General features: G+C 39.2%; 2 protein-coding genes across 38 annotated transcripts in view; both read right to left on the reverse strand.

The window, feature by feature from the left end:
• The window catches only part of ARHGEF9 (Cdc42 guanine nucleotide exchange factor 9), a 179,393-nt gene that overhangs the window by 18,025 nt on the left and 142,900 nt on the right, over positions 1 to 18,468 (reverse strand). For 14 of the 36 annotated variants that reach the window (XM_045383994.2, XM_045383996.2, XM_005593766.4 and 11 more), the window contains 2 exons: positions 17,122 to 17,253; positions 6,638 to 6,881 (listed from right to left, as the gene is read on the reverse strand). In XM_045383994.2, coding sequence (XP_045239929.1) covers positions 6,638 to 6,881; positions 17,122 to 17,253 — 376 coding nt within the window. The remainder of the gene's footprint in view (positions 1 to 6,637; positions 6,882 to 17,121; positions 17,254 to 18,468) is intronic. The other 22 variants (XM_074028836.1, XM_074028837.1, XM_005593770.4 and 19 more) reach the window with 2 other exon arrangements.
• LOC135969178 (uncharacterized) overlaps positions 1 to 18,468 on the reverse strand; it is a 122,362-nt gene that overhangs the window by 18,025 nt on the left and 85,869 nt on the right. Inside the window, exons 6-7 of one of the 2 annotated variants that reach the window (XM_074028851.1) lie at positions 17,122 to 17,253; positions 6,769 to 6,881 (exon numbers count right to left, since the gene is read on the reverse strand). The gene's annotated coding sequence lies outside the window, so the exon portion shown is untranslated. Of the gene's footprint in view, positions 1 to 6,768; positions 6,882 to 17,121; positions 17,254 to 18,468 lie in introns of those variants that run through there. The other variant, XM_074028850.1, reaches the window with a different exon arrangement.

Here is an 18,468-nt window from a genome sequence, read left to right on the forward strand (position 1 = left end):
GATTTAAGACAGTCTGTTATTTGGCTTGGAGATCAAGTAGGGAGTCTCCAATATTGCATGCGAATGCAGTGTGCTTGGAATACTTCGGATTTCCGTATCATCCTGTATTCCTACAACGAGACTGATCATTCATAGGAAATGGTCAAAGGACACCTTCTGGGTAGGGAAGATAATTTATCATTGGACAGAACTAAATTTAAAAAAAAAACAAACAAATTTTTGAAGCCTCCCAAGATCATTTATCCATTGTGCCTGGAGTTGAGGCATTAGATCAGGTGGCAGAAAACCTTTCTGGACTAAACCCCACCACTTGGATTAAGTCTACTGGGGGCTCCACTGTAATAAATTTTGGAATTATGTTTCTCTGTTTAATCGGCTCATCTTTAGTGTGCCAGACCAGTCACAGACCAGTCAAAGAATCCTGCGTCAAAATCAAGAGAACGAACAAGCCTTCATCACCATGGCACATTTATATAAAAAGAAACGGAGAGATGTTGCAGGAAGTCAGGGACCCTGAATGGAGGAACTGGCTGAAGCCACGGCAGAAGAACATAAATTGTGAAGATTTCATGGACATTTATTAGTTCCCCAAATTAACACTTTTATAATTTCTTACACCTGTCTTTACTGCAATCTCTGAACATAAATTGTGAAGATTTCATGGACATTTATCACTTCCCTAATCAATACTCTTGTGATTTCCTATGCCTGTCTTTAATCTCTCAATCCTGTCATCTTTGCAAGCTGAGGATGTATGTCACCTCAGGACCCTGTAATGATTGCGTTAACTGCCCAAATTGTTTGTAGGGCATGTGTGTTTGAACAATATGAAATCTAAGAACCTTAAGAACAGGATAACAGCAATTTTCAGGGAACAAGGGAGATAACCTTAAAGTCTGGCTGCCTGTGGGCCGGGCAGGACAGAGTCATATTTCTCTTATTACTGAAAACAGGCAAGAGAAATATCACTGAATTATTTCCCCAGTAAGGAATATTAATAATTAACAGCCCTGGGAAAAGAATGCATTCCCAGGGCATGGCCTCTAAAATGGCCGCCCTGGGAGTGTCTGCTTTATGCAGGTGTAGATAGGAATGAAACATGCCCTAGTCTCCTGCAGCGCCCCCAGGCTTGCTAGGATTAGGAAATTCCAGCCTGGTGAATTCTAGTCAGACCAGTTCTCTGGTCTTGAACCCTGTTAAGATGTTTATCAATGACAGTGCATGCACAGTGGGACACGGAAGTTCATTAGTGATTCTAGTTTCGCCCTGACCTTGTGATCTCGCCCTAACATTCTGCCTTGTGATCTTTTGTTGCCCTTAAAGCATGTGATCTCTGTGACCCACACCCTATTTGTACACTCCCTCCCCTTTGAAAATTGCTAATAAAAAATTGCTTGTTTTATGGCTCAGGGGGCATCACAGAACCTGCTGACATGTGATATCTCCCCCGGACACCCAGCTTTAAAATTTCTCTCTTTTGTGCTCTTTCCCTTTATTTCTCAGACCAGCCGACACTTAGGAAAAATAGAAAAGGACCCATGTTGAAACATCAGGGGCTGAATTTCCCCTAATAGATTTCATAAAGATAGAGAGTGGAATGGTGATTATCAGTGGATAAGAAGGAAAGGCTCAGGTCAATGGAGAGGGGCTGGTTAATAGATACAAAAACACAGTTAGAAGAAATAAGATTTAGTTTTTGATAGGACAGTAGGGAAATTAGAGTTAACAATAATTTATTGTATATCTCAAAACAGCTAAAAAAATTTTGGAATGTTCCCAACACAAAGAAAAGATGAGCATTTGAGGTGATGGATATCGCAATTACCCTGATTTGATCATTACACATCATATACAGGTATCAAAATATCACATGTACCTTAAAAATATGTATAATGATCATAAATACATAAAAAGATCAATTCTCCCTGATAAGCCTGATTAAAAAGATTAAAGTGAGAAAATAAAAATATATGAAATATTATGAATGAGAAAGAAGAGAGATAACCACAATTATGGAAGACATAATAATTAGAAAATATTATGTGTAGATATATAGCATTAAATTAAAAATCCAGAGGAAATGAACAATTTCCCAGAAAGATAGAAATTATCAAAAGTAACATACAAAGAGGCAGAAATGTACAGAGTCTAAAGAAAACTCTACCATTTTCCTGAAGCATACAGAACAAGACTTTGATGAAAGAAGAGCAGAGCCTTGTTCTTAAATGTGAAAACTTAATAACAATGCCAAGCCTTTACATATTAACAAATTTAATATAATGCCAATCAGAATCCAAATGGGCTTTTTATGCCAGTTTTTATGGCAGCATTTTTAAACCTAGAATAAATAAATTTGATATTCATATCAATGAATAAACATCTAAGAACTGCTAAGAAACAATGATAAAAGAAGAGTGAATAAGAATTGATTGTACCAGGCATTAAAACTTTCTCAATATACTGCAATTAAAACAGTATAGTCTCGATACAAGAAGTGACAAACAGAAGAGTGGAACAGAATAGAAAGTTTAAAGACACATCTAAGTATATATGCAGAGTTACTATATATCAAAAATGGCATTTAAATTGTGTGGAAAATAAATGATTTATTTAATAAATGATGCAGATGCAACTGGATATCCACCTGGAAGAAAAAATGAGACCCCTTCCTCATGCCATATAAAAATGTAAATTCCAGTGGATTACAGTTCTAAAAATAAACCAAAAGTATATTTTTAATTAGGAAATTTTATAGTTTTGATGGCAAGAGATCTTAAGCAAGATGAAACTAGGGGCCAAAAAAGGAATAATAGATACATTTTTTCAAAGTAAAAAGTTAAATATTTATAGAAGTAGGCAATATAAACAAACTCAAAGGACAAAAAACAGACTGGTGAAAACGTGAAATTCATGACCAACAAAGTGTCACATCCCGAATATAGAGTCCTTCCAAATTTATTTTAAAAGAATGACAAAAACTACAAATGAGTAAAGGGTATGAGGCAATTCACAAAAGAAATGAAAATAGCCATTAAGCATATGGAAAAAAAAAAAAAAAGGTTCCAACACTTTTTTTCAATTTACTAGTTGAAAAATGGCAAACTGAAACAAACAGATGCTATCCAGTGCTGGTGAGGGTATGGGGAAGTAGGTACTCATAAAATTATGCTAGGAGTATAGATTCTACAAATCTTTCAGAATTTAATATGTAAGTATGTATTAAAACCGTTCACATTCTAACATTCAATCATTCCACTTTAGGGTATCTATCCTACAGGAATAAAAGCACCAATAAGTAACAATGAGATATGTACACGGATATATATTACAGCAATATCTGTAGTGGGAAATAAAGCTAAATATAAAATGAATGTCTAGCAAAAAAAAGAACAATCAGCCCTCTGTAACCATGGGTTCCACATCTGGATTCAATCAACTATGGATCAAAAATAATCAGAAAAAAGCGGCTGGTTGCTTCTGTACTAAACACATATGGATTTTTGCCTTGTCTTTATTCCCTAAACAATACAGTATAACAATTATTTACATAGCATTACATACATAATACCTAACATTGTGTTAGGTATTATAAATAATCTAGAAATGATTGAAAGTATATGGAGGATGTATATAGGTTATATGTAAATATTATATAATTTTATATAAGGGATTTGAGCATCCATGGATTTTGATATCCACGGGAGTCCTGGAACCAATATCCCGTGCATAGCAAGAGATGACTGTGGTTACTATATAATATTATGGAATGTTATACAGCTGTTTATAAGAAAAGTGTGATGAATTTATTGATATGCCCATTTCACTATAGTCCTCACTAATATAGGTGTTGCTATGAAGGTATTTTACAGATGTAATCAAAGCCCCTGATATGGTTTGGCTCTGTGTTCCCACCCAAATCTCATGTGGAATGGTAATCCCCATGTGTTGGGGGAGGGGCCTGGTGGGAGGTGATTGGCTCATGGGGGCAATTTCTCCCACGCTATTCTCATTATAGTGGGTGAGTTCTCACGAGATCTGATGGTTTAAAACTATGTGGCACTTCCCCCTTGCTCTCTCACTCTCTCTCCTTCCACTATATGAAGAAGATGCTTGCTTCCCCTTTGCCTTCTGCTATGATTCTAAGCTTCCTGAGGCCTCCCAGTGATGCTTCTTGTGAAGCCTGCAGAACTGTGAATCAATTAAACCTCTTTTCTTCATAAATTACCCAGTCTCAGGTAGTTATTTATAGCACTGTGAAAAGGGACTAATACAGGCCCTAATCAGTTAACTTTATATAAGGGAGAATATCCTACATAATCTGGATGGACCTGACTGAATCTGTTGCAAGACCTTAAAAGTAGAGCTTAGGTCTCCCACAGAAAGGGCAGAAATTCTACCTGTGCACCACAGCTTTAGCCCATGTCTGTGCCATTTCATCCTTCTCATGATCTTCTCTTCCTGACTGCCTGTAGATGACAGCTTTGGCCTATGTCCATGGGTTTGAGCCTGCCTGTGATCCTCCATTTCTGACTGCCTGCTCTATGGAATTCTGAGCCACTTAGCCAACATTCACAATCGCATAAGTCAATTCCTTGTAATAAAATTTTCAGCAGTGGTATGATAGATCTCCTATGGGTTATGCCTCTTTGGTTGAACCCTAACTGATACAAGGGGTTATAGTTAGATTCTATATTATTTATCTGGGGAGTTACCTATGATAAATTAAGCTAAAAAAGCAACTTACAAGGTAATATATATAATTTTTATATAAAAGTATTATATTTGTATATGTTTATATGGGCATGAGAAAAGTATGGAAAGGGGAATACTGAACTGTTAACACTGGTTATTTCATTCAGTATGGAAGTGACAGAAGGGAAAAGAATGCTAAATTTTCTTTATGTATGTCCATATTTGTTTAAATGGTTATAATGGTCATGCATTAATTTTATAATTAAAAAGTAAAAATTAAAAAAAGCTATGATAAAACTATATGACCCTCATAAAATAATGATTAAAAATATGAAATGATTTGATAGAAATGCTAATAATGATGAGTGAAAATGAGGATACAAAATTATATCTATCCACCATACAGAGGCAGGTATGGGGAGAGAAAGAAAAAAAGATTCAGTCACCTTGGTTTTTCTAATTAGACACATTAAAAAGGCTGGAAATATATGTCAAAATGTTTATGAAAGTTATTACTGAGTATGTTGATGTGTGATTTTTACTTTTTTCTTATATTTTTCTGTTGTTTTTTTCTCCAAATTTCCTACAATGGAAGTGATTTACTATTATCAAACCAAAAAAAAAACCCTCAATATTTTTAAAGATGAACATATGCCTGTTCAGAAAGTAATTTCTAGAAGCTTTTCTATTAGAAGCAGATAGTTAAAGTCACAGGTTTATTAGGGCATTGTGTGGGAGACATTGTGTTAGAGCCAATGGGAATGGCAGGGACCTTCTAATTGATTCAGGGTCTGAATACTAAGACCATTCCTTTAATAACTCTAACAGCCTAGGCAGGGTCAGTGGCTGCTGCTGCTTGCCATTGAGAGAAGTAGCCAGCAACATTTATATACCACTCCACATCATGTCCCAATGCAGTGTCCACATACTAAAAGCAATCTGATTCCAATGAGACTCAAAGTGAGTTATTAATGTGCACTCTACGCAAGTTCTGAGGAGAAGACTGGAGTTAGATTTGTCTTTCTGACCATCCTTTCTTACCTCTGGACAATTTCAATCACCAACATGGAAGGATAAGAGAACCCTTTTGTACCAGGATTCAACGAGTAGGCCCATTTTTCTAGAGACGATTTCCACAAACTTGAGCATACAGGCATTTTAAAGTACAATTTCATTCCCATAAGCAATGGGGCAAAGACAGAAACTGTATGTCTTCTCAGGGAATTAACAAGTCTGGTTGCTTGGTATTTTTAATGACAGAAAGGCAGGACCATGAGCAAGAGACCAGACAGTACTTTATAAGTCACAAAGCTATAACCAATGGCATCTAAATCCCACAGTTGGGAAGCAGCATGAAAAATGTCTCTACTATCTATATCCCCTCTGGAAAAGAGAAACAAAAAGGCAAAAAAAGTATGTTTCAGTGTATTTGAAATCATGAAAATGGTCATGGTTTTAGGTCCTATTATATTTTCTATAGTTTCCTTTAAATACTTCCACACAGAAAGTGTGATGTGTATGTGCATATTATTTTAATCTATAGTCTAGGGGGATTTAGTTAACATCTGAAGTATCCTAATCAGGAGTACAAACTATGCACCTAATGACAGAGAGCTGAGGCTTTATGAAGATTACAGAACAGGTAGTGTAACTGATTTTTGTTTATTTGCTAATAAATGTATGTTTGGGACAATCAAGCCTGAGGCCTGAGGCCAGCTTTCAGTGTGATATTCTTAGCTAGTAGGGGAGGACAACCTATAGTTCAACCTACCACTGACTAATGGAAGCTACTTACCAAAAACAACCTAATAATAAGGAACCACCAAAGTAGCTTAAGTCAGTCTGCAACAGAAATCTTCCCTCTGACTCCAGGAAAATGGAAACCAATTCAAACCTCCTATGTTCTTCATAGCCATATTCTTCTTTCTACTCTCAGGTCACTTACCGATTTTTTCATCTTCCTGTACCATTTTCCTCTCTTCTCTGAAAGCCCTGAGCCAGCGTATTTTTTCCTCCAGCTTCTTGGCAAAGAACAGATGTATCTCCTCAGTCTCCTTGTTGTGAAGCTTGAAGGCATTCTTCATGCTGACATTAAAGTCATCATCTCTGCCATCCTCAATGTCAACTACCTCATATTTATCCATGTCAATGCGGCCTTTGTAGTATAGGATGTCTCTCCGGATTAGGTCCTAGATGGGAAGGAGAGGTTTCTTGAAGGTATGTGCAGGGTGAGTACTAGAAGAGTTGGCACATGGGCACAGCAGAATGCTAACACTGTCACCATTTTGAAGTAGCAATGGGGGTTGGTTTGTTCTAAATTTGGCCAGGTTATATTAGCAGTCTGACATTGACAGGTTGGTTAACTAGATGCCCAAAGAAAAAGCCTCTGTCTCACCTTGAAAGATCATTTCAGACACCAGAATCAATCCCTGGACGTGTGTGTAAGTCTGCTGATAGGAAGTAGGAAACAGTAAGTCACACAAACACAGCTAGCAAGGGCGTCTTCTTTTCTAAAACATCAGCAAGCCCACTAGAGGTATGAAATGAGCTGGCTGGTTGCCTAGAGTGTGTTCAAATATCTGTGCAGGCCAGTGAGACCTGAACACCAGAGGAGGACTGAGTGGTATGAGTAGCTAGGAGGCCACAGACTGTTGGCAAAGGATTACCTAGGGAGGGTCTAACACTTAGCACTCTGCGGATTTTTAGAAAAGACCCAGTCTGACAAGAGAAATGGAGGTAAAAGTAAATAAAGAAGTTCACATATCAACACAGATGAATGTCACAAATCTTATGGAGAAAAACAGAAGTTGTGGATGGACACAAACAGTATGTTGCCTATTTGTTATTGCTGTTTTGCTCTCATTTATACAAAATTGTATTAATCCTAACTCTAGTCCATGAAACACTCATAATTGGTTCGTGCATGGCATTTTTATTTCTCTATTCATTTACTTACTTATTTTAATAATATAAAGCACTGGTGAATCTGCCACTAATACAAGGCATCCTCCATCCTAAATCCTATGTTCATCATTTCCATGGTTTCCTTTCTATATAGTTTTACCTCATCTATATCTGTTCCCTTGAAAAACATACAATACAATGCCACATAATGTTTAAAGACACATAGTATGTAGAAAATTATAAAGAAATATGTGACAATGATATATGCCAAATTCCAGACAGTACAGAGCAGAAAATGGGGAGGGGCAAGAGAGGAAGGAGAAGAAAAAGAAGCAGAAGAGAGGGTGGGAAGGAAAACTATTTGTAATTAATTATTTCTTAAGGTGGATAGTAAGCATGTGGATACTCATTATATTATTTTTATATCTTTTTGAATGTGAAATATTTAATAAGTTAAAAAAGAAAACAGAGGGACAGATGAAATGACATATAGACGTATGGAATGTCAGATCTTATAAATATCTTGAAGTGGTCTTTCAGCCCCTCCTCTTCTTGGCGCTGCCCTCAGCCTCCTCTGATAACACATCCCCTGCTGGGAGATGTGGTATGGCTGAGTCAGGCTGAGGAAGGCCCCTATAAGCCCTGTCCTGACAGATGTCTTCAGGCCAGCTCTCCCTCCTCTCTGCTTTATCTGCTCTTTCAGTCAGCTGGACAGTCAGAAATGCTCATTAATTTTTATTAGCATTTTACAGTTCAATTAAACCATTCCCATTCTACTGAATTGCCTTACTTGACTCACTTCTCAGCTGTGTGCTCCCTATGAAGGATCTTCTTTTGGCCACTCACATTCCCAATCCTAACTCTTCACACTGTGCAGTACACTGAGATTTTCAGTTGGGCTGGGAAAGGCTACCTTGCAGGATTCCCATCATAGCTCTGTCAACCTCAAAGGCCCAGGCTGGAAAATACAGATGTCATTGAATTGCTTTTGAAAAAATAACAATCATGTTGCTTTTTTTCCTCCCATAATGACTTCATATAAATAAGAAAAGAATATAGATGGATTCTGATCTATTGGTTGTCCCCAGGATCAAGTTCACAGGAGAGGAAGAGTTCAGCTATACAGAGAGGGCCAATGTTGTCCCAAGCCTATTTCAGAACCTGGGTTCCTTTTACCATGTTCAGTGTGCACAAGCTCAATCCTGGCCAAAAGGATAGAGTGGTTCCCATACACTGACTTCCACAATTCTCAGGAACACTTTTTGAGACACGTGTATAAAAAGTGGGCCCTATCAGGCTAATCTAAGTACAAAACCAGGACAAGCTAGGGAGAATGTATGAATTTAATTTATCTTGATCTCAGAAAGGTTTGAATTGTGCCTTACCATACATAATACAATACATACAAACCTGGAAAGCCAGATCTGAACCATACATTCTCACTGGACCACACTGCCTAAAACAGGCAGCCTCAACTTCCTTGTTGCTAACTTCAGTTCGCAGCCTCCTTCCACTCCGCCCCCATTCCGAGTTGGTGTGTCATAGTCATTGAGAGCTTTCAACACCTTTGCTATTTCCCAAAAATAGAAAGAACATGCATGATCTTGGAGCTACATTAAAAGCATCAATTGAACCTCCTATTGTTTCTTTAGATATTTAAGGATGACAAGAAGCTAAAGAGACTTTCTGCTTCTGTGGTGGGGAAACATGGCTAGAAAGATGTGTCACTAAAATTATTCCTTTGCCTGTTCTCCCTGGTCCCCTAGAGGGTTAAATGTGAGTTTTCAGGCACTAGATTAGTCATAAGCCAAATGTAGAGATGTGATAGGAATAATTAAGAATGATCTACCAGTTCAGGAATTCCAATCATAAAGAGTAGCTAAGACTATAAGCAGTAAGCAGCATGGAACAAAAGAAAGAGCATGATGTAGAGTCTGAAACCCTGAGTTTGATGCCTTGCTGCTTAACCTATCAGCTCTATGGTTACAGACAAGCCAGTTAACCTCTCTGAGCCCCAATTTCCACAACTAAGAAATGAAGACAGTTTTCCTTACTCTGTAAAATAGCTACAAAGCTCTAATATAAACATGTCATTTCCAGGACATGAGGCCAGACTTGTCCACCAAATACAGCCTTGAGCTTTCTTGCTCCTGGGCCAGTGTTTCATAGTCCTTAAAACCCTCTTTTAATAAACTTAAAAGAAAAAACATCTCACTACCTCCTTTAGCTCATTCAGACTTTCCAAATAATTTAAATATTGTGAGTAAAAATAAGTCAAAGCAAGGGTAACTCTGAATATTTTTTCAATTTACATAGCTGCCCCACTGTCCCTGGAAATTCTATACATCCTTTCAGGACAGGGTGGTATTTGCCAAATGGTATTTGTCACCAAACAACAGATATATATTTGGGGTCACACTAATATCTGCTCTCTGGCCCAACCAGGCTTCCTATTCTAATCTTAGCCTTCGAGGTCAAACTTACACATTCTTCTTCCTCAAAGAAACTCCCTGACTGCTCAAGCTGATGTGGCTCCCCTTCTCCAAATTCTAACACCAATTATGAAGGCCCTGACATACTACACACTTGACACTTAGCCACCATGCTGCTCACAGCTTTTAGTTTGCCTGCCCATTAAGGCTGTGCCCAGCACTCTATCTTCTTTGGTCTCGCTTCACTCAGAGTTTGTCCAGAGAAGAGCAGCTGACAAAGCCCCGGAGTTTCCTCTGGTTGTCCTCTGCACATGGCAAGGGGACAAAGTCCTCCTGAACCCTGGTTGCCTGTGGTCCTATTGGAACCAGGCTGCCTACATGCCACTTGTTAATGGTAGTCTGAGTGCCTTCCCAGGGACATGGTGAGCAGGTGCTCAAAACAGATGCTATTTGGATCATCACAACTTTCCTGCCTAATGAAGTTTATCATTTCCAATAAAATGCCAGCCTTCCTCCTTTTTCCTTGTGCTCGTCTGAATTGGGAGACATTAAGGGAGCTAGTTCCTCCCCAGGAGGATCCTGGCAATCTGCAGACAGACACTCAGGCTGTGGTCCTAGTCTGTGGCTCCAGCAAGAAGTCTACTCTGTCCCTGATGCTACATAACTGAACAGCTGGAAGCTATTTCAATTTGGCCTCACTGGGTATGCCTGGGGTTTAGTAAGACGTTGCAGGATATTCTCTACAAATGACAGATGCTGCAATCTGGGGAATGTAACTGTTCAGGATTGTAGCCTGCTTCATTTGTTTGTAAATAAGGTCCTCCCTGCCCCTTTATAGAGGGGACACTAGTTACTCTTCTCTAGCCTTTTCTCTCCAGATCCTGGGGAAGGTACATGGGGCTTGGACTGGATTAATTTCTCTCACTACTATATTCCAGCATCCTAGAATGCATGCTTAATTACAACAAAATAACAACAACAATAACAGCAACAGTGACCCCTTAAATAGCACATATTATGTACCAGGTACTGTCCTAAATGCTCTGCATTTATTAACTTAAATAATCCTCCAATGTAGGTACTGTTATAACCCCATCTGATGAGGAACTATAGACATAGAGAAGCTAAAAAGCTTTCTCAGGAATAGAATGCTTATACACTGCTGATGGGAATGTACGTTAGTTCAGCCATGATAGAAAGCAGTTTGGATATTTCTCAAATAACTTAAAAAAGAACTACCTTTTGACCTAGCAATCCCATTACTGGGTATGTACCCAAAGGAATATAAATCATTCTACCACAAAGACACATGCATGCGTATGTTCATTGCAGCACGTTTCACAGTAACAAATACATGGAGTCAGCCTAGATGATGATCAATGATAGACTGGATAAAGAAAATGTGGTACATGTACACCATGAAATACCACAAAGCCATCAAAATAAATGAAATCATGCCTTTTGCAACAACATGGATGGAACTGGAGGCCATTATCCTAAGCAAATTAACACAGGAACAGAAAACCAAATACCACATGTTCTCACTTACAAGAGGGAGCTAAATATTGAGTACACAGGGACACAAAGAAGGAAACAACAGACACTGGGGCTTACTTGATGGTGGAAGGTGGGAGGAGGGTGGGAATAAAAAACCGCCTATCGGTACTATGTTCATTACCTGCATGATGAAATCATTTGTGAACCAAAACCCAGCAAGATGCAATTTACCCACGTAACAAATTTGAATATGCACCCCCTAAAGCTAAAATAAAAATTGGAAGAAAAAACTGAAAATTTTCCAGGAATAAAAGATACTACATGGCAGAGCTTGGCTTTGGGTTCAGGCTGTCCAGCTGTAAAATCTCTGCTTTTGTTTACAGTGTGCTATATTGCCTCTAAATAAAAAAGTACTGAACGAATTATTAGTAACACTGCATATATAGTAATAGTATTAATAGCTAACATTCACTAAGTACTTACTATGTGCCAGGCACTACACCTGCATTGTCTCATTTAACCCTCACAACCTCCCTTCCTTGTAGATAAACTGTCATTCCCATTTTGCAAACAAGGGCATAATTATAAGCACAGAAAGTTTGTCCAAGGTCATATAGCTCACGGGAGAAAGGAGATTGCCCTCTAGTCTGGCCCTAGCATCCATGCTCTTAACCCTATACTCCACTGCTCCCCACTACCTCAGGTGGTTCTCTCCCAAAGCCTCTTGAGATGACTTCTATCATCAGCCTGATTTGACATTGAGGACGATAAGGACAAAGTTAAAGAACTGGCCCATGGTTAGAAAAGTTACTAAGAGACAGAGTAAAGATAAGTACCCAGGAGTTCTGGTTTCAAATCCCCTTCTTCTTTCTGCTCCAGCCCCATCTCTATTGCTATTATTGAATTTATAAGCTGTCCCAAATAGCTCATCCTTCAAGTCTGACCCTTCAGTGCAAGACGAAATTGTCCAAATGCAGAAACTTCCCTGAACAGAAGTCTTCTGCCCAACATCATTACATGCTGCTTAGTTCTGATTCCCTTGAATATGGTGAAAGCAATGAAATAAAGAGCAGTTATGACACATGGGACAACAGCACATGTCCAGACTGGCACGATAGGACAGAGGGTGCAGGAAAAGGGGATCTGCTCCTTTCAACAGTAAATACTCAAAGAGGAGAAAATCTCCCCAAAGCATCAAAATAATTTCCCAAATAATTATATCAGGAAGAAAATAATAAAACACATCAAAAACTAAAATAAAAAAGTAATGAAACAGAGGAGCAGAGACAGACAGTATAGATAATACGAAAAAAGAGAACAGAGTCTTATTTGGATTTTTTGAAAGAAAAGTTAAAAGAGTGGTGACAGCAAAAATTAAAGAAGGGGTCACATAATTAGAAGTCACTGGTGACTTTCCCACATACTATAATTGCCATTTTAAAGGTACCTTCACATACGCCCACGTGCTCTCTTGCTCTCTTTCTCTCCTTCTTTCTTTCTCTCTCTCTCTCTCTCTCTCTCTCTCTGAAACAAGCTACAAGCTGCATAAGTTGTTTAAGCTGCTCTGAGTGGATTAGTCAATCCCAATTCCCAATGTACAAAACAGGCATAAGTGACTGGGAATTAAGGGAATCTTAAGAGTTGGATGAGAACTTGGTGGTGAGGCCACATGATCATGGAAAGAGATCAGTGTTTCAATGTTTACTATACTATCTTTGCACATAATAATGTAGCCCATATTTGGGTACATCTCGTGATGAGGACCTCACTACTTTATAAGGCTATTTCTTTGCTGGAGGTTGGGTAAGATGAGATTAATGAGTACTAGGCACTCTATCAGGCATTTTATATGTATTGATTCCATTTAATCTTCATGACAATCCTGTAGAATAGTTATCATCACCGTTTACAATTGATATAATGGAAGTACAAGAAGCAAAAAGTCACTTGCTTGAAATCACATAGTTATCAAGTATTGAAACCAGGATTTGAGCCCAGAATTGTCTGACTACAAACTTTATGCTTTTTCTATCACTTTATATGACTTCTGTCTGCAAGGAAACCATGGGAAAATCTGAAATGCAGGAGGATACTCTCTGTCCTGTGCAATCCTCCTATCAACTAATTAAGTTACTGGCAAAACAGAAACTGAGTTTTATGGGATATGACTCGTTCTTAGAAAGACAATGATGACCCCTGTGGCCACTGTATCTCTTTCTAAATGTTCACAGGCTGTTTAATAATCAAGTACAGAATTTTGACAAGCTCAATGGTAATATTGACATAAATATTACCAATGTGGAATCTGGAGCCAGCTTATCTGGATTTAATTCCTGGCTCTATCACTCATTAGCTATTTCACCTTGGGAAAATCATATAACTTATCTAGGTCTCACTTTACATATCCTTAACATGGAAATAATAATAGTACCTACCTCATAGGTTTGTTGTGAGGATTAAATTGAGTTAATAAGTGTAAAGTTCTTAGAACAGAATCATAGAAGCACTCAATAAATGCTAGTTCACTAATATTTTATGGTTGATCTCTACTTTCTAGAACATACAATTTTTGCTTTGAAAACTGGTACATTCTCCTATCTATAGTCTTCTCACAGATCTCCTAGAACCCATAATTCTGTCAAGATGACCTACAGCAATTCCACTTGGGACATCTTCAAATTATTTCAGTGCCCTGGGATGTATATTTTTAAAATAACATCATATTTAACTTCTGTTAGACTAGAATCCCTATGAAAGTAGAGCTGGTTGGCACAGAAGAGGGGCTCAATATCTACAGAATGAAAGAATTCAGAACAGTAAAGTACTCTCTTACAACCTCAGATCCTTTGGGCTTCAATTCCCTTTGAATCAAGTTTATGCCTTCTTTTCCTTGATAGAGAAGGAATTTATATTCCTCTGTTATCAGTAAACCATCTGCCTCAAATAGGAGGTTGTCAGACTATCACTTCTTTTTTCTTCTTCATTTGAACATAGCTTTAAAAGTAATTAAAATTAAGCATTTTTAAAAACTAATTTTGACTCATTCTAGGATTCATGAAACTATTTTGTCACCCCTGTTAAATATTATATATAAAATATTATATATTATTTAGCCACTTGCTAGGGGTCTTTGTTTCCTCCTTTTTAAATATGAGATCATCAGAAAGCTTAATGTGGCCATATTTCATTATTTAGCATCCTCAGCTCCTTTCTTCCCAGTAAAAAGGATTACTGAACTTTCAGATATCCATTTAAATTGTGTGCTTGAGGTGAGTGAAGTGACAGTCTCACTCACCTTGGCCCAATCCAGACATTCCCTTCCTTTCCTCCATGGATTCTCTTTGTCAAAGGAATTTTCACCTCCAGAAAGCCTAGTTCATTCCTCCCAGCTCTATCTCAAGAAAAGAGTCTTTTGTAGTAATGACAAAGGTCCCTAAACAACCCAGCAGACAAAATACCTTGTCTCTTTGCATACTTTCTTTTGGCCCCATGATCATTTTTTCAAAAGTTTATCCCTACTTGCTGAATGGAAAGGTTTATTGTAGATAACAAATGGAAATCTTCAAAACAAACATCAGGTAGTTTTAACGGCCTTTGAACAATTAGGCTATAATTGCTCATGTTCTGGTGTCAAGAACACCCAGGTATATGGAGTTAGTAGCCTTTATACCCCAGACTCTAGGCTGGCTGTGTCTTGGGAAGAAAGCCTATGGTTCTTATAAAAACAAGAAAGCTGCCTTCTGTGGGAAGCTATGATTGCTTTGAGGTTTCTCTTGTTTTCACCATCCCTGTTATATGCTTCCCCTACCCTGTCAGCTTGGCTGGTTTGAATCCCCAGCCCTGTCTTGACTTCTAGTTTCTTCCTAATCATTGGCTCTCACAATATGTGGCTTAGACTTGGCTCATTACTCCATCTTGGTCTTCCATTGCCCCTTGGGTTCTAAGTTAAGCCCATTGTTTATCTTGTTTCTTCCCCTTTGTTTTTGACTTCTGACTCATTGTTTTATGTTCTGGATCCTGGTCTATCTCTTATAGCCACTGCTTTCTAGAGCCTAGTTTCACACTTTAGTTAAAGTAATCCCAGCCTTGGCTAACAGATGCCAAAATTAATAGGGCCTGGGGGGTACAGAACTATAAAATAAGCCAGGTTCCTATTTGTTTACTGTCTCTATGCCTACTTGTTCTAAGTGTAAACACTTTAGTGGGAAGAATAGGCACATTACTGTTAGTGACATGGCTGATATGCTGAGAATTTCCATGGCCGCCTAAATTAACCCTCAAAAATCCTAGCTCCTGATTTTATGAAAGTCCTGAGAAGAGTTGGGAAAGCTAAAAAGAAGCATTAGTGTTTGGCCGAGTTTCAGATTCATAAAAGTTCTCTGTTTGAGGGTCAGCTCCATACTAAGGTAAGTTATTATCCCCATTAACTGACTGGCTATTGGTTCCAGAGTGGACATTCAGAGCTTATCACCAAACACTGAGACAGTCTGAACCTAAGCTCAGTTTTTTTCCCCTCAATCCACTGTCAAAGCAAATGGATAAAGATTCAATACAAGATATGCCACACACATACACACACAGAGGACAGGGGGCTTAAAACAACTGTGTGGTTCATGTTCCAGCCCAGAAAAATATAACACTATTTACCCTGGTATTCTGTGACTCAGCACTCCTCTTCAGAGGCATTCACTACTGGGTGAAGGAGAGGACAAAGGGACTGGATGATGGCAAAAGAGCCAAGGGTAGGATGGTGAATCTGTAACGTCACTCTAAGCATTCTGGTTTCTTCCTCCATTTTTACTTTCCCTGGTCCCCAATTCTTCCCAATCAGTCCCTGGAGCCAAAACTGGTCTGAACTCTGCTATGAGTGAGGAAGTAGGGGGAAAAGTATCCCATAAGGAGGAGTGATGCTTAGAACATACGCCACCCTTCCCAGCCTCACCAAGGAGAAGAGTCCAAGAAACCAACATTCACAGTTATCCAGGAGTCAGTGTCAAGAGTAAGACCTCTCCTCAAATGGATTACAAAGAAGGAAGAGTGGAGAAGAGCACAGTTGGGGGTTGTGGGGAACCAGTGCACCTTGTATAGGAAATAGGTAGAGGCATGGAAAAACTTCCTATATTACAAAGGTACCTACCTGTCAGGGCAACAGTAGGAGGCTCCTTGTTGTTTCCCAGGGCAGGGAGGGGCCACATGGCCAGAGCCATTAGAGTGGAAATGAGGGAAAGTGCTCAGGGAAACTACTATTTACCAACTAAGATAGACATATTTCAATATTTTTAACAAATGGTGCAGACCAGCAGCTCTGGGTAGAAGAAAGTGAGAAGGAGCACCCCAGGGTCATTAGGGCAAAGGGTAAGAAAAATACCAAGACGAAATGTACCAACTTCAGAGTTTTTCACTGCCCACAAGCCAACCCTGCCTGTGACATTTATGCCACATTAGTGCTCCTGATACAGAACTGCTGCAAATCTCCTGTCTGTTTTCCCCCCATCAGTATTTGCCCACTTTATTGGGAGCCTGGGGATGATGAAGAGGAGGGTCCGGTACCCCATTAGGTACCCATCTCCCTCAGGGAAGAAGGGGGCAGGGTTACCTTCTTGCAGAGGACCATCTGGTGGTCAAACAGGAAGAAGACCCGCTGCTGGTTGCGGCCGTAGGGCTGGTAGATCCAGGCCATCTCCCCAGTGTAGATCAGCTCCGAGCTCCTGTCTAGGATGTCCTCGCCCTGGGAAGGACATGCGATGATGAGAGGCAGCCAGGCAGAAGGATGGCACCATCACCTGCCTGGAGGCACCCAAGGCTGGGCATAGACTGGGACAGTAAGAGGCCAGAAAGGCCCTGGTAGAGACAGAGGGAGAGAGGGACTCCTGGGACTCCTCAAAAAGCTTTACAGCTCTGTGAGCTAGGAAGACCCATTTTCTTATTCACCCCAAGGCCAAATGTGCCCCGCCACCTGGGACTGCTACAGCTTTTCTATGCCAGTTACCCTCTGGTCCTATAAGTTCTCTGTCATATATATGTGTGTGTTTGTGTGCGTGTATGGAGAAAGAGAGAGAGAGGATATATATATGTATATATATATGATATGTATATATAGTATCATATATATATTACATATATATATATATATATATATAAAATCTCCATCTCTCTTCTCTATAAATCTCTTTTTCTGTTCCAGTCTCTCAATCCCTGCTGTGGTCTCTGTCTCTTTCTAATACTTAAAGAATAGGCCTTAATCTCACTGCTTCCCACATGAGTAGAAGGAAATGGGAGGACAAGAAGGAAGATGGTAACAGAGGGAGAGAAAAAGAACCCACTCCCCTCTTATAATTGTTTTTCCTTCTCCTCTCAGTTCACCAAAATCTACTGATTGAATAAGAAACTTAACTGCCACATGCTTCCCTGGTCTGTTATCCAGAGAGCCTAGAACTACTTCTCCTCCTTGCTACAAAGAGTCAGACACAAATAGGCACCAAGACACCTGAGTCCTAGCTAATTCAATTCTATAGAGTTTCCAAGTCCTACCCCTTCTTTATGGCAACTCTGATAGGTCAGAAGTATGTTGCGGGTGTGTGTCAGATGTCAAGGTAGACCTGGCCCCTGTCCTCAAGGAGCTTATGTCTTCATGGAGGAGATAAATGTAGGTATGCTGAAAACTCATGAAACACAAGGCAAACCAGCACCGAAGTTGTGGGCACAGGGGTGAGTGTTCCAGGGCCTATGTGAAGATAAGGACAAAGAGCAGTGTCCCAAGACACAGAAGAATTAATATTTCCTGAGCACCTATATGGATCAGACAGTGTGCCAGATATTTTCAATCTATCTTATCTGAGCCTCACGATAGCCCTGGGAAGTAAATATTCTTGCTCCTATTTTACAGTTTGAGGTACAAAAAGATCAAGTGATAAGCCAAAGGTGCCCAACTAGTTAGCTACAG

Source organism: Macaca fascicularis, chromosome X (assembly GCF_037993035.2).
Source record: "Macaca fascicularis isolate 582-1 chromosome X, T2T-MFA8v1.1".
Taxonomy (NCBI): Eukaryota; Metazoa; Chordata; class Mammalia; order Primates; family Cercopithecidae; genus Macaca; species Macaca fascicularis.